This window comes from Pseudophryne corroboree, chromosome 3, assembly GCF_028390025.1.
Source record: "Pseudophryne corroboree isolate aPseCor3 chromosome 3, aPseCor3.hap2, whole genome shotgun sequence".
Lineage (NCBI taxonomy): Eukaryota > Metazoa > Chordata > Amphibia > Anura > Myobatrachidae > Pseudophryne > Pseudophryne corroboree.
Window position 1 is genome coordinate 19,850,679 of NC_086446.1, and position 17,222 is coordinate 19,867,900.

Here is a 17,222-nt window from a genome sequence, read left to right on the forward strand (position 1 = left end):
CTGAGTCTGGTAGGAGGGGCATAGAAGGGAGGAGCCAGCACACACATGCACACACTAAAGTGCTAGGCTCCAGTGGACCCGATCTATATCCCATGGTACTAAAGTACAAGACCCCAGTATCCACTAGGACGTAAGAGAAACTTGGATACTCTCACAAATTTGTTTAAAGATTTTAGTAGTAACCTCTGTCCCTCTGGGACTGAGGAACCGGCACAATCACTTCCAAGTGTAGGAGAGAACTGACCACCGTTTTTAAGATTTGCGCCTTTATCGGGTCCGATAGTAGGACCGTGGTGAAATACTGGAGAGGGGAAAGTCCCTTGTACGAGACAGCGTACACGTGAGAGAAAACTTCTTGCACTCAAGTATCTGAGGTGGTTGTGTGCCAAACCTGAGTGAAGTGCAGAAGTCGGCCTCCCTCCCTGGTGTCCCCAATGGGGAGGATCGGCCCACCAGACTATCTGTTTTTTGCGCAGGCTTACGGGCCGCCCAGGGCTGTTTGTCATTGGAGATTTGGAAGGGCGAGATTGTCTAGGGAATGACCGACGTTAGCCTTTTTTTGTGGCCGAAAGGAGCGAAAAGTGGTACTTTTAGTCTTCTGAGAGGGATAGTCAGGGGTAGAAAAACTGTCTTGGCTGCAGCCAAAGAAGACACAATCTTATTTAGTTCTTCCCCAAAAAAGAATATCTCCTGTGAAGGGGAGAATTTCCAAAGTTTTCTTGGAATCTAGGTCAAGCTTCCATTGTCTTAACCACAGAATGTGGCAAACCAGAATGGACATTGCAGACGCTAGCACTCCAGCCTCAGATGATGCTTCCTGGATATAACAAGATTTGTAGCACAATTCAGCTGGCGCATTCTGCGGCTGGTTTGCCGCATCCTAAATCAGTGAAAGCCCATTCCATAAGGAAGGTGGGCTCATCTTGGGCGGCTGCCCGAGGGGTCTCGGCTTTACAACTTTGCCGAGCTGCAACTTGGTCAGGGGCAAACACGTTTGTAAATTCTACAAATTTGATACCCTGGCTGAGGAGGACCTTGAGTTCTCTCATTCGGTGCTGGTATGAGTCTTACCCGTGATTCAAAATCCTTCCTTATTGTGTCAGCTCTTCCGGGCACAGTATCCTAACTGAGGTCTGGAGGAGGGGCATAGAGGGAGGAGCCAGTGCACACCAGATAGTACCAAATCTTTCTTATAGAGTGCCCAGTCTCCTGCGGAGCCCGTCTATTCCCCATGGTCCTTACGGAGTCCCCAGCATCCACTACGGACTACGAGAAATAGAATTACCGGTGAGTAAATTCTTATTTTTTCTCTGTGAATTTCAGTCACATATACCTCTTGAATTCTCTGTTTGTGTTAGTTCACTACACAGGGGATTCTTATCAGTTATTGTGCTGCTGATTTGTACTGGGTTGCCTTATATTGTGCTTTCTGATATGTCAGCTACAAGGGGCGACGGTGCTGGAGCTGATCCCACAGTGAGTGGTGGTGATGCTGCAGATGCTTTTGAGGAAAATATAACTGCAGAGGGTTCAGGTTCTGGGGGCTCCTTACCCCCCAGTGGGACAGTAGCAACAGGGGTTCAAAATTACCCACCTTGGGTTACCTTCTCCACGCTATTGAATACGCTGGTAACTAGACTTACGCCCCCTATGGGACCTCCTGTGCCGGTACAACCGCTTATGGTCCCTGTGGTTAATCCGCCATGGGCAGATCAACTGTCCACTCAGTTACAGCAATTGAACCAATCATTGACTAAACAAAAGTCTAACCCTCGCCCGCCTAAGACCAAGGGGTTCTGTAAGCGGGCCATTACTTCCTCACAATCCACCCACTTCCCAGACACCTCGTCTGATGATGATGGCGTATATACTGACCCCACAGATTCTGATCCTGGTACCTCTGATGGGGAATCTGTTTCACAGGTGGATGTTCCTGACTTGTTGGAGGTTCATTCTTCAAATTACTGATGACCCAGAGCCTGATGCTGTTCCTAAGAAACCGGACAGATTTTAATGCCAGAAAGTGGTTAAACAAGTTTTACCTCATTCTGACCATTTAGTTGACATACGTCAGGAGTCCTGGGAAAATCCAGGAAAGAAATTCACGCCTCATAAGAAGTTGCTGGCTCGCTACCCTCTCGCTGCGTAGCTAAGTAAAAATTGTGAAACACCCCCGCCAGTGGATTTGCAAGTGGCGCGGCTGGTGGTATCCTCAGCTCTGCCGGTAACTACCTTCACCTCTTTGAAAGATCCGACGGATAAGCGTGTGGAGGATGGTTTAAAAGCGATTTACACCCTAACAGGCACTACGCATAGGCCCACCATTGCAGTGACATGGGCTGTAGAGGCTATTGAAGCATGGGCTCAGGAGTTGGAGGCAGAGCTGCCTTCCAAAACTTCTTATCATGCTAGACAACGTCTGTCGTATATTGTCACAGCTTCTCATTACATTAAGGAGGCGGCTTCTGATGCCAGTATTCTGGCGGCCAAGGCTTCTACTACGTCCATATTAGCTCGCCGGATTCTCTGGCTGCGGTCCTGGTCTGTGGATCTGGACTCTAAGAAGACCCTGGAGGTGCTCCCTTTTAAGGGAGACATTCTTTTCGGAGAGGACCTCAATAAAATAGTGGCTGACTTAGCCTCTGCTAAAACAGCATGTCTAGCTAGTACTGCTCCTTCTGTGACGAAGGCCAAGAGTACTTCCTTTTGCTTCTTTCGTCCTTCAGGGAAAGCAAAAGGTCAAGCGTACCCGAAACAGGTTTGCACTTCCAAACCGAATAAGCCCAAACGGGCCTGGACTGCCCGTCAGCCTGCTTCCAAAACTGACAAGCCTGCCGCATGACGGGGCAGGCCTCCCTCTGAGGGATCCCAGGTTGGAGGGCCGACTTCTAGGGTTTACCCTGGAATGGTTGAAGACCACTTCCAATGCCTGGGTACGGGAAGTCGTCACTTGAGGTTTTGCCTAACAGACATCCCTTCGGATCAGGTGAAGGCAAGAACTCTTCATTTGGTGGTACAGTCCCTCCTGGACACAGGAGTGGTAGTACAGGTGCCTCTGACTCAGAGAGGCAAGGGGTACTATTCACTGCTGTTCCTAGTACCAAAACCAAATGGGGCTCCCCGGCCCATTCTCAACCTCAAGTCCCTGAACAAATTTGTGAGGGTCTCCAAGTTTCGTATGGAAACTCTTCGCTCTATTGTTCTGGCCTTGGAACCAGGGGATTAAATGGTCTCCCTGGACATACAGGATGCTTACCTGCTTATTCCCATTGCAATGTCGCATCAGCAGTACCTGAGGTTTGCGGTTGGCAACCTCCGTTACCAATTTTGGGTGTTACCCTTTGGTTTGGCAACGGCTCCGCAAGTCTTCACCAAGGTTATGGCGGTAATGACGGCTGTACTCCGCCGTCAAGGGGTAAGGATCCTACCGTACTTGGATGACTTGTTGATCCTGGCAAATTCCCCAGAGATTCTCCTACGTCATCTAGATTTGACTATCCGGTTGACTTATGACATAAGGCTCCAACAGGTCACAAACGTGTCACTGGTCTCTATTCTGGCTACTTCATCCTCTCAATCCACTATCCTCTGATGTTTAATCTGATGAGGAGGGGGAGCATACGGCTCTTTCTGACACAGACTCCTGTGGTGCAGAGGAGAAAGCTCCTATTGTAGTAGATGTTATTAAGCATATTCTCCAAGTTTCAGACGAGGAGGAACCCACTACAGTGGCTAAGAAAACGGATATGTTTAAAAAGCAGACAGAAACCCTGAACTACCCCCAATAAGAAGTTCCCTGTCTCTAAAAGGGCTTTAGCTCGTTATCCTCTACCAGCAGAATTATGGGACAATACACCGCAGATGGACTCTCATGTCACCCGCCTCGTGGTATCATCTAGTCTACCTGTTACTACTGTCACCTCACTGAGGGAATCGACAGATAAATGTATTGAGAGGTGCCTGAAATCTATTTATTCCCTTACAGGGCTATACATAGACCCACCATAGCTGCTTCCTGGGTGGCAAAGACTATAGTACCTTGGGTTCAGGCACTGGAGAAGATGATGATATGTCTGAGGAAGGCAGACAATATCTGTCTCATATTAAAACCACTTCTTGTTATATCCAGGAAGCATCATCTGAGGCTGGAGTGCTAGCGTCTGCAATGTCCATTCTGGTTTGCCACATTCTGTGGTTAAGACAATGGAAGCTGGACCTAGATTCCAAGAAAACTTTGGAAATTCTCCCCTTCACAGGAGATATTCTTTTTTGGGGAAGAACTAAATAAGATTGTGTCTTCTTTGGCTGCAGCCAAGACAGTTTTTCTACCCCTGACTATCCCTCTCAGAAGACTAAAAGTACCACTTTTCGCTCCTTTCGGCCACAAAAAAAGGCTAACGTCAGTCATTCCCTAGACAATCTCGCCCTTCCAAATCTCCAATGACAAACAGCCCTGGGCGGCCCGTAAGCCTGCGCACAAAACAGATAGTCTGGTGGGCCGATCCTCCCCATTGGGGACACCAGGGAGGGAGGCCGACTTCTGCACTTCACTCAGGTTTGGCACACAACCACCTCAGATACTTGAGTGCAAGAAGTTTTCTCTCACGTGTATGCTGTCTCGTTCAAGGGACTTTCCCCTCTCCAGTATTTCACCACGGTCCTACTATCGGACCCGATAAAGGCGCAAATCTTAAAAACGGTGGTCAGTTCTCTCCTACACTTGGAAGTGATTGTGCCGGTTCCTCAGTCCCAGAGGGACAGAGGTTACTACTCAAATCTTTAAACAAATTTGTGAGAGTATCCAAGTTTCTCTTACGTCCTAGTGCATACTGGGGTCTTGTACTTTAGTACCATGGGATATAGATCGGGTCCACTGGAGCCTAGCACTTTAAAACCTTTAGTGTGTGCATGTGTGTGCTGGCTCCTCCCTCTGTGCCCCTCCTCCAGACCTCAGTTAGGATACTGCGCCCGGAAGAGCTGACACAATAAGGAAGGATTTTGAATCACGGGTAAGACTCATACCAGCCACACCAATCACACCGTATAACTCGTGATACTATACCCAGTTAACAGTATGAACAATAACTGAGCCTCTCAACAGATGGCTCAACAATAACCCTTTAGTTAGGTAATAACTATATACAAGTATTGCAGACAATTCGCACTTGGTATGGGCGCCCAGCATCCACTACGGACTACGAGAAATAGAATTACCGGTGAGTAAATTCTTATTTTCTCTAACGTCCTAGTGGATGCTGGGGACTCCGTAAGGACCATGGGGATTATACCAAAGCTCCCAAACGGGCGGGAGAGTGCGGATTACTCTGCAGCACCGAATGAGAGAACTCAAGGTCCTCCTCAGCCAGGGTATCAAATTTGTAGAATTTAGCAAACGTGTTTGCCCCTGACCAAGTTGCAGCTCGGCAAAGTTGTAAAGCCGAGACCCCTCGGGCAGCCGCCCAAGATGAGCCCACCTTCCTCATGGAATAGGCTTTCACTGATTTAGGATGCGGCAAACCAGCCGCAGAATGCGCCAGCTGAATTGTGCTACAAATCCAGCGAGCAATAGTTTGCTTAGAAGCAGGAGCACCCATCTTGTTGGGTGCATACAGGACAAAAAGCTAATCAGTTTTCCTGACTCCAGCCGTCCTGGAAACATACATTTTCAAGGCCCTGACTACGTCCAGTAACTTGGAATCCTCCAAGTCCCTAGTAGCCGCAGGCACCACAATAGGTTGGTTCAAGTGAAAAGCTGATACCACCTTAGGGAGAAACTGGGGACGAGTCCTCAATTCTGCCCTATCCATATGGAAAATCAGATAAGGGCTTTTACATGACAAATCCGCCAATTCTGACACACGCCTGGCTGAAGCCAAGGCCAATAACATAACCACTTTCCACGTGAGATATTTCAGATCCACAGTTTTAAGTGGTTCAAACCAATGTGATTTCAGGAAACTCAACACCACATTGAGATCTCAAGGTGCCACAGGAGGCACAAAAGGGGGCTGAATATGAAGCACTCCCTTTACAAAAGTCTGAACTTCAGGCAGTGAAGCCAGTTCTTTCTGGAAGAAAATCGACAGAGCCGAAATCTGGACCTTAATGGAACCCAATTTTAGGCCCATAGTCACTCCCGACTGTAGGAAGTGCAGAAAACGACCAAGCTGAAATTCCTCTGTTGGGGCCTTCCTGGCCTCACACCACGCAACATATTTTTCGCCAAATACGGTGATAATGGTTTGCGGTTACTTCTTTCCTGGCTTTTATCAGCGTAGGAATGACTTCCTCCGGAATGCCCTTTTCCTTTAGGATCCGGAATTCAACCGCCATGCCGTCAAACGCAGCAGTGGTAAGTCTTGGAACAGACAGGGCCATGGGTCCTCTGATATCATTTCTTGAAGTTCTGGGTACCAAGCTCTTCTTGGCCAATCCGGAACCACGAGTATCGTTCTTACTCTTCGCCTTCTTATAATTCTCAGTACGTTTGGTATGAGAGGCAGAGGAGGGAACACATAAACCGACTGGTACACCCACGGTGTCACTAGAGCGTCCACAGCTATCGCCTGAGGGTCCCTTGACCTGGCGCAATATCGCTTTAGCTTTTTGTTGAGGCGGGATGCCATCATGTCCACCTGTGGCCTTTCCCAACGGTTTACCAACAGTAGGAAGACTTCTGGATGAAGTCCCCACTCTTCCGGGTGTAGGTCGTGTCTGCTGAGGAAGTCTGCTTCCCAGTTGTCCACTCCCGGAATGAACACTGCTGTCAGTGCTAACACGTGATTTTCCGCCCATCGGAGAATCCTTGTGGCTTCTGTCATCGCCGCCCTGCTTCTTGTGCCGCCCTGTCGGTTTACATGGGCGACCGCCGTGATGTTGTCTGACTGGATCAGAACTGGTTGGTTTTGAAGCAGGGCCTTTGCCTGACTCAGGGCATTGTAAATGGCCCTCAATTCCAGAACATTTATATGTAGGGAAGTCTCGTGACTTGTCCAAAGTCCTTGGAAGTTTCTTCCCAATGTGACTGCCCCCCAGCCTCGAAGGCTGGCATCCGTGGTCACCAGGACCCCTTTTCGGCTGACTTTTCTCCCGCTATTTTGTGTATTCTGGCAGGGGTAATTATCACATATATAGCCTCTGGGGCTATATATTGTGATATTTTTGCCAGCCAAGGTGTCTTTATTGCTGCTCAGGGCGCCCCCCCCCCCTAGCGCCCTGCACCCTCAGTGACCGCAGTGTGAAGTGTGTAATGAGTAGCAATGGCGCACAGCTGCAGTGCTGTGCGCTACCTTGGAGAAGACTGATGTCTTCAGCCGCCGATTTTCCGGACTCTTCTTGCTTCTGGCTCTGTAAGGGGGGCGGCGGTGCGGCTCCGGGACCGAACATCAATGGACGGTTCCATGCGGTCGATCCCTCTGGAGCTAATGGTGTCCAGTAGCCTAAGAAGCCCAAGCTAGCTGCAAGTAGGTAGGTTCGCTTCTTCTCCCCTTAGTCCCTCGGTGCAGTGAGCCTGTTGCCAGCAAGTCTCACTGTAAAATAAAAAACCTAAAATATACTTTCTTTTCTAGGAGCTCAGGAGAGCCCCTAGTGTGCATCCAGCTCGAGCCGGGCACAGGATTCTAACTGAGGTCTGGAGGAGGGTCATAGGGGGAGGAGCCAGTGCACACCAGGTAGTCCTAAAGCTTTCTTAGATGTGCCCAGTCTCCTGCGGAGCCGCTATTCCCCATGGTCCTTACGGAGTCCCCAGCATCCACTAGGATGTCAGAGAAATACTTATCTTAGTTGTATGTATGTAAATGTCAGAAGCATTACTGGTAAAAAGGGTGAACTAGAAATACTTGCAGCAAGCAAACAGTATGATATTATAGGCATTACTGAAACTTGGTGGGATGAATCTCATGATTGGACAGTCAATCTAGAGGGCTATACACTGTTTAGGAGAGACAGACTAAATAAAAAGGGTGATGGGGTGTGTCTGTACGTAAAGCCGTTTTTAAAACCTAATATATGGGAAGATATTCAGGAGGGGACTGTAGACACTGTTGAGACATTATGGGTAGAAATTGCATGCGGGGAAAAAGGAATAAAAAAGTTAGTATTGGGTGTATGCTATAGGCCGCCTGGTATCAACGCATCTGATGATGAATTGTTACTAAAGCAAATTGAAAGAGCAGCAGGAGTAGGAGACATAGTAGTGATGGGAGATTTTAACTATCCAGAGATAAACTGGAAAAACGATTCATGTGATATTGCTAGGGGCAATATGTTTTTAAACAGACTTAATGATAACTACTTAGTCCAACTAATTGAGGAACCAACTAGGTACAATGCAATCTTAGATCTGGTATTAACAAACAATGGGGATTTGGTATCAGGTATTATAGTAGGGGAACCCATAGGAAACAGCGACCACAATATGGTCACATTCAATATCAGTTTCTACAAACAGCCCTATACTGGCTCAACTAGGACTTTAAACTTTAGCAAAGCAAATTTTGAAAAGATGAGGGTATTTTTCAGGGATATTGAATGGGAAGGTTTGTTTTTAGGAAAAAATACTACGGAGAAATGGGAGGTACTAAAATTCCTGCTAGCTAAAAATACACTCAAATGTATTCCTATGAGTAGCAAAAAAGGGAATAAAAATCATAAACCGATGTGGCTTAACAAAAAGATTAAGGAACTTATGGGCAAGAAAAGGCGAGCATTTAAAAAATACAAATCTGACTGGGAAGCAGAGTCATTTCAGCACTATAAGGAATGTAACAAAAATTGCAAAAAGGAAATAAGAGCGGCAAAGTAGAAACTGAAAAACTAGTAGCAAAGGAAAGCAAAGCGAATCCCAAAAAATTCTTTAAATACATTAATAGCAAGAGATTAAAGAAGGAGAGTACAGACCCTTTAAAAGACAAGTTGGGAGTCTTAAGCAAAAATTATAATGACATAGCGGACACACTAAATGAGTTTTTTTCAACTGTATTCACTAGAGAGGACCCAATTCAGGGACTGACACACAATCTCAATAATGAGAATATCACACTGATAGGTACTTATTTAAGCGAGGAAGTAGTCTGTGACCGATTAAAACACTTAAAGATTAATAAATCACCAGGGCCCGATGGTATTCATCCAAGGGTTCTAATGGAGCTTCACTCTGAACTGGCAAAACCGCTATCTTTGATATTTGAGGATTCAGTTATATCAGGTATGGTTCCCAAAGACTGGCGTATAGCGGAAGTAGTGCCTATATTCAAAAAGGGAAGTAAAGCTGAACCAGGTAATTATAGACCAGTTAGTCTTACATCTATAGTGGGGAAAGTATTGGAAGGTATTCTAAGATAGTATTCAGAAGTTCCTTGAAACCAATAAGGTCATTAAAAGGAATCAACATGGGTTTATGAAGGACAGATCCTGTCAAACCAACTTACTTGGCTTTTATGAAACAGTAAGCGCAAACCTAGATCAGGGTAAAGACGTGGATGTAATCTTTTTAGACTTTGCCAAAGCGTTCGATACTGTACCACACATGAGACTTATCTACAAGCTACAAGAATCAGGGCTAGGAAGCACAATATGCACTTGGGTCAAAAACTGGTTAGATAATAGGAAGCAGCGCGTTGTGGTTAATGGATCTTTTTCAACTTGGACTGAAGTGCTAAGTGGTGTGCCGCAAGGCTCAGTATTAGGACCGCTATTGTTCAATATTTTCATTAACGACCTAACAGAAGGTCTAGAGAGCATGGTGTCAATTTTTGTAGATGATACCAAATTGTGTAAGGCTATAAATACAGAGGAGGATGCAGAGTCTCTTCAGAACGACTTGGTTAAATTAGAAGCATGGCAGCCAAATGGAGAATGCGCTTCAACACAGACAAGTGTATGGTAATGCACTGTGGTAACAAGAACAAAAATTCCACCTACCTACTAAATGGGGTAAAATTAGGGGATTCAGGCCCTCATTCCGAGTCGTTCGCTCGGTAAATTTCATCGCATCGCAGTGATTTTCCGCTTAGTGCGCATGCGCAATGTCCGCACTGCGTGTAACGATTTCTAGGGTTCTCTGTGTGTGCGTACTTGGAAAGATGTCAGCTGAAGCCAGGTGAAAATTAAGTAAAGTTTATTGTGGAAAAAGTAATAGTAAAAATAAATATAAACTGGATCCTTGATTGCATGGAACAAAACACGATAAATGGAATATTTCAGGTTAAACATAGATGCAAAATAAACATGAAGGTATCCGGGTTTAAATCAAGCAGGGGAAAAATAACATACCAAAAACGAAGTGATCAGGCAGGAATGGAAACAAACTGCAAATAATAGTCCAGGAATGTAGATGCTGAACCGGCAGGGTAAGGAGTCCAGAAGCAAGGCACATGAGTTAGCAAACTGCAGGGAAGTCTCCAAGATGCATATAAGGCAGAATCTGGACAGGATTACTGGAGAGAGCCCAGTCTCACTCCATACGGAACCACAATGATCTGCAACTAGGTGCCTGTGAGCTGGAGTTAAATAGCAGCACCAGGTGTTGGGCTCCAGGTGCACACAATCAGGTAATTACCCTGCAGAGGCAGTGTGCAACTGCCATTCAGACCTGAGGCAACAAGTGAGACCCCTAGAGGCAGGAATGAGGTAATGCAAGGCAAAACAAACACAAATATTCCTAACATTATCCCCCCCTTAAACAGGCGGATTCCAGACGCCTCAAAGTTCACCTTCTCTTCTTTTTTCCTCTTTTCTTTTTGGGTTGCCTAGACCTACTAGAAGGTGTCACAAAGACACTACTTGGCAATACAGGTCCATCAATAACAAGTCTAGGATCATACAGAAGCTCACTCTCAGAGTCGGAGCCACAACCCAGCGGTAGAACTGACTTCTTATTTTCCTGTATGGAATCAAGAGCGGATGGTAAATTTGTAGATGCTAAACTTGCCGAGCAATCTGTGTGAACACCTAGAGATACCTGCCCACATCTGAAAAACTGAGGGTGCTCCCCAGACTGCAAAGGCAGGTTCTCAGACGGGCACACCTTAATAGACTCATCTAGGAGAGTGAGGACAGTTGGTGGACAGAATCTTTCGGTCACAGCTTTGAGGAAAGCGGGCAAATCTTGTAACACTGGATCTCCCTTATCAATAAGACCATTTACCCACTTCAAGGCCCTCCCTCTGAATCTCATACATAAGTTAGCAATGATATCAATAGGGGACAAGTCATCAAAACTCAGAAAATATCTGAAGAGAGCTAAACAGTGAGAGATATTTCCATAAAAATAAGGCAGTTCCTCAACGACTTGGGTTTCCAAATTAGATTTAACATCAGGGAGGATAGACAACTGTGGCCTCCCAGACAAGACGGACTCTTCTTGCACCTTAGACGGAGAAGTCTCAGATGGCCTCGGTTGGGCAGATACCTCGGGCAAATCTTGGATCTCGGGCATGGCAGGCACCTCTATCTGGTGCTGGACAGGCGGAACCCCCTCCTGGGGCTGGACAGGCGGAACCCCCTCCTGGGGCTGGGCAGGCAGAACCCCCTCCTGGGGCTGGGCAGGCAGAACCCCCTCCTGGGGCTGGGCAGGCAGAACCCCCTCCTGGGGCTGGGCAGGCAGAACCCCCTCCTGGGGCTGGGCAGGCAGAACCCCCTCCTGGGGCTGGGCAGCCAGAACCCCCTCCTGGGGCTGGGCAGGCAGAACCCCCTCCTGGGGCTGGGCAGGCAGAACCCCCTCCTGGGGCTGGGCAGGCAGAACCCCCTCCTGGGGCTGGGCAGGCAGAGCCCCCTCCTGGGGCTGGGCAGGCAGAGCCCCCTCCTGGGGCCGGACAGACCTTGGCCGGACCGCTGGCAAGGTGGACACCTCTCGGACCTCTGGCAAGGCGGGCACCTCTCGGACCTCTGGCAAGGCGTGGACCTCTGGCAAGGCGGGCACCTCTCGGACCTCTGGCAAGGCGTGGACCTCTGGCAAGGCGGGCACCTCTCGGACCTCTGGCAAGGCGGGCACCTCTCGGACCTCTGGCAAGGCGGGCACCTCTGGCAAGGCGTGGACCTCTGGCAAGGTGTGGACCTCTCAGACCTCTGGCAAGGCGGGCACCTCTCGGACCTCTGGCAAGGCGGGCACCTCTGGCAAGGCGGGCACCTCTCGGACCTCTGGCAAGGCGGGCACCTCTCGGACCTCTGGCAAGGCGGGCCCCTCTCGGACCTCTGGCGAAGCGGACACCTCTCGGACCTCTGGCGAAGCGGACACCTCTCGGACCTCTGGCGAAGCGGACACCTCTCGGACCTCTGGCGAAGCGGACACCTCTCGGACCTCTGGCGAAGCGGACACCTCTCGGACCTCTGGCGAAGCGGACACCTCTCGGACCTCTGGCGAAGCGGACACCTCTCGGACCTCTGGCGAAGCGGACACCTCTCGGACCTCTGGCGAAGCGGACACCTCTCGGACCTCTGGCGAAGCGGACACCTCTCGGACCTCTGGCGAAGCGGACACCTCTCGGACCTCTGGCGAAGCGGACACCTCTCGGACCTCTGGCGAAGCGGACACCTCTCGGACCTCTGGCGAAGCGGACACCTCTCGGACCTCTGGCGAAGCGGACACCTCTCGGACCTCTGGCGAAGCGGACACCTCTCGGACCTCTGGCGAAGCGGACACCTCTCGGACCTCTGGCGAAGCGGACACCTCTCGGACCTCTGGCGAAGCGGACACCTCTCGGACCTCTGGCGAAGCGGACACCTCTCGGACCTCTGGCGAAGCGGACACCTCTCGGACCTCTGGCGAAGCGGACACCTCTCGGACCTCTGGCGAAGCGGACACCTCTCGGACCTCTGGCGAAGCGGACACCTCTAGGACCTCTGGCGAAGCGGACACCTCTAGGACCTCTGGCGAAGCGGACACCTCTAGGACCTCTGGCGAAGCGGACACCTCTCGGACCTCTGGCGAAGCGGACACCTCTCGGACCTCTGGCGAAGCGGACACCTCTAGGACCTCTGGCGAAGCGGACACCTCTCGGACCTCTGGCGAAGCGGACACCTCTCGGACCTCATGCCGTGAGGCAAGGGCAACAGGGACCTCATGCCGTGAGGCAAGGGCAACAGGGACCTCATGCCGTGAGGCAAGGGCAACAGGGACCTCATGCCGTGAGGCAAGGGCAACAGGGACCTCATGCCGTGAGGCAAGGGCAACAGGGACCTCATGCCGTGAGGCAAGGGCAACAGGGACCTCATGCCGTGAGGCAAGGGCAACAGGGACCTCATGCCGTGAGGCAAGGGCAACAGGGACCTCATGCCCGAAGGCAAGGGCAACAGGGACCTCATGCCGTGAGGCAAGGGCAACAGGGACCTCATGCCGTGAGGCAAGGGCAACAGGGACCTCATGCCGTGAAGCAAGGGCAGCAGGGACCTCATGCCCGAAGGCAAGGGCAGCAGGGACCTCATGCCCGAAGGCAAGGGCAGCAGGGACCTCATGCCCGAAGGCAAGGGCAGCAGGGACCTCATGCCCGAAGGCAAGGGCAGCAGGGACCTCATGCCCGAAGGCAAGGGCAGCAGGGACCTCATGCCCGAAGGCAAGGGCAGCAGGGACCTCATGCCCGAAGGCAAGGGCAGCAGGGACCTCATGCCCGAAGGCAAGGGCAGCAGGGACCGACACCCCTCCTGGGGTCGCAGGGCCGGACAGCCCTCCTGGGGTCGCAGGGCCGGACAGCCCTCCTGGGGTCGCAGGGCCGGACAGCCCTCCTGGGGTCGCAGGGCCGGACAGCCCTCCTGGGGTCGCAGGGCCGGACAGCCCTCCTGGGGTCGCAGGGCCGGACACCCCTCCTGGGGTCGCAGGGCCGGACACCCCTCCTGGGGTCGCAGGGCCGGACACCCCTCCTGGGGTCGCAGGGCCGGACACCCCTCCTGGGGTCGCAGGGCCGGACACCCCTCCTGGGGTCGCTGGGCCGGACACCCCTCCTGGGGTCGCTGGGCCGGACACCCCTTCCTGGGGTCAAGGCCACACCTTGAATAATGTGTACAATTCTGGGCACCGTACTACAAAAAGGATATCCTGGAGCTTGAAAAGGTACAGAGGCGGGCGACCAAACTAATTAAGGGCATGGAGACGATGGAATACAAGGAAAGGCTTGAAAGACTAGGCGGAGACTAAGAGGGGATATGATCAACATCTACAAATATATAAGGGGACAATACACAGAGCTTGCGCGGGACCTGTTTTTGGTTAGATCAACACAGAGGACTCGTGGACACTCACTCAGGTTAGAGGAGAGGAGATTCCGCACAATACGGCGTAAAGGCTTTTTCACGGTAAGGACAATACGTGTTTGGAATTCCCTGCCCGAGGGAGTTGTAATGGCGGAATCTGTCAACACCTTTAAGAATGGGTTAGATAAATTCCTATTGGAAAAGGATATCCAGGGGTATGGTGCATAGTCATGCATTATAGTTAATATAAATAGGGATAAAATGCAACAGCTGACAGCAGCATCAATCATAAATTTTAGTCAAATCATCATGCATAGGAGACCACAAATACGTTGAACTCGATGGACAATTGTCTTTTTTCAACCTCAGATACTATACTATGTTGCCATAGGCAACTTCTCCACTGGCTCACTTCTCCACTTTTACCACTGCTTAGTAAATCTCCCCATAAGAAAGTAGATTATCCAACACATTTTGTTTATTACTCACCTGTGCTGATATCTGTAGGGATTTCCTCCTCCTTACACTGCTGATCACCCCTCACATACGTCTCTTCTTCTCTCTCTATATCTTCTGCCTTCATATCAGTCACATACGTCTCTTCTTCTCCCTCTATATCTTCTGCCTTCATATCAGTCACAAACGTCTCTTCTTCTCCCTCTATATCTTCTGCCTTCATATCAGTCACATACGTCTCTTCTTCTCCCTCTGTATCTTCTGCCTTCATATCAGTCACATACGTCTCCTCTTCTCCCTCTGTATATTCTGCCTTCATATCAGTCACATACGTCTCCTCTTCTCCCTCTGTATATTCTGCCTTCATATCAGTCACATACGTCTCTTCTTCTCCCTCTATATCTTCTGCCTTCATATCAATCACATACGTCTCTTCTTCTCCCTCTATATCTTCTGCCTTCATATCAGTCACATACGTCTCTTCTTCTCCCTCTATATCTTCTGCCTTCATATCAGTCACATACGTCTCTTCTTCTCCCTCTATATCTTCTGCCTTCATATCAGTCACATACGTCTCCTCTTCTCCCTCTATATCTTCTGCCTTCATATCAGTCACATACGTCTCTTCTTCTCCCTCTATTTCTTCTGCCCTGATATCAGTCACATACGTCTCTTCTTCTTCCTCTATATCTTCTGCCTTCATATCAGTCACATACGTCTCTTCTTCTCCCTCTGTATCTTTTACCATAATATTAGTCAGATTGTCACCCTAAATAATCCACAAAATAAGAAAATAACACTTTAATAATGCCTTTATGTAATTACTTGAGATTAAAGTCAACACTATCTGTGCATTACACTTATAAAGGTTTATTTACGAAGTGACAAATCATGCTTATTCCCAATATTTAAAAAAAGGGCAATGTTTTTACTAGATGTATCTTGCTAGTAAAAGTATTACCCTTTTAAATATCAGGCATAAACACATACACTATACACATCATACAATGTAAAGTCACTTTGGTATATTGGTGAGACCCTAAATCCCACCTACCTGATCCTCCTGTGGGATCCTGTGATTCTCCTCTGTACAATCCTGGGAATACAGAGGACGGGGACATCTCTCTGGGGTATCTCTGTTACTGGGCCCATCTGTAGGAGACACACAGTGACTGAGTACAGTGTATATATGTGATTATCAGATGATGTGTGTATATAGGGGCCCCCATACCTGCTCTCCCTTGTACAATACATGACAGTCTCCTCTTACCCAGTGATGTAAGGCGCCGGTGATTCTCCATCATCACGTCCTTGTACAGACCCCTGTGTTCCTCTATATACTCCCCCTCCTGTATGGAGACATAGACAGTGACATCCTGACACCTTATAGGAACCTGACACACACAGTGATACAGTTATCACCCAGACACGTCCCCTGGTGTTACTGTATAATGTCCTATTCCCAGCAGTCACCTCTCTAGTCATCACCCAGACACGTCCCCAGGTGTTACTGTATAATGTCCCATTACCAGCAGTCACCTCTCCAGTCATCACCCAGACACGTCCCCTGGTGTTACTGTATAATGGAGGTCATTCCGAGTTGTTCGCTCGGAAAATTTATTCGCATCGCAGCGATTTCCCACTTAGTGCGCATGCGCAATGTCCGCATTGCGACTGCGCAAAGTAAATTTGCTAAGAAATTTGGATTTTTACTCACGGCTTTTTCAATCGCTCAGGCGATCGGAGTGAGATTGACAGGAAGTGGGTGTTTCTGGGCGGAAACAGGCCGTTTTATGGGCGTGTGGGAAAAAACACTACCGTTTCTGGGAAAAACGCGGGAGTGGCTGGAGAAACGGAGGAGTGTCTGGGCGAACGCTGGGTGTGTTTGTGACGTCAAACCAGGAACGACAAGCACTGAACTGATCGCACTGGCAGAGTAAGTCTCGAGCTACTCAGAAACTGCACAGAGATGTCTTATCGCAATGTTGCGACTCTTTCGTTCGCAATTTTAAGAAGCAAAGATTCACTCCCAGTAGGCGGCGGCTTAGCGTGTGCAATGCTGCTAAAATCGGCTTGCGAGCGAACAACTCGGAATGAGGGCCAATGTCCCATTCCCAGCAGTCACCTCTCCAGTCATCACCCAGACACGTCCCCTGGTGTTACTGTATAATGTCCCATTCCCACTTTGTTCTCTGATGGAAGCTGTGATATAGCTGAAACGCATCAGAATTACACTAATTAGAAGAAGAACCCCATATACAAATATCCCTGACAGTAACGCTGCACACCCTAACTAGCTCATTCAATGGACGGAGAATAAACAGAAGAGTAACAGTGTATATAGGCACACAGCTGCTCCATAGATCAAAAAGAGCTTTGTTATATTGACATGTGCTGAGATCCTAGATCCCACCTACCTGATGCTCCTGTGGGGTCCTGTAATTCTCCTCTGTACAATCCTGGGAATACAGAGGACGGGGACATCTCCCTGAGGTATCTCTGTTACTGGGTCCATCTGTAGGAGACACACAGTGACTGAGTACAGTGTATATATGTGATTATCAGATGATGTGTGTATATAG

General features: G+C 49.2%; 1 protein-coding gene across 1 annotated transcript in view; it reads right to left on the minus strand.

The window, feature by feature from the left end:
- LOC135054540 (zinc finger protein 436-like) overlaps positions 1–17,222 on the minus strand; it is a 75,688-nt gene that overhangs the window by 48,574 nt on the left and 9,892 nt on the right. The window contains exons 3-6 of the mRNA XM_063957684.1: positions 17,058–17,155; positions 15,911–15,989; positions 15,695–15,792; positions 14,674–15,409 (exon numbers count right to left, since the gene is read on the minus strand). Of these exons, the coding sequence (XP_063813754.1) occupies positions 14,674–15,409; positions 15,695–15,792; positions 15,911–15,989; positions 17,058–17,155 (1,011 nt within the window). The remainder of the gene's footprint in view (positions 1–14,673; positions 15,410–15,694; positions 15,793–15,910; positions 15,990–17,057; positions 17,156–17,222) is intronic.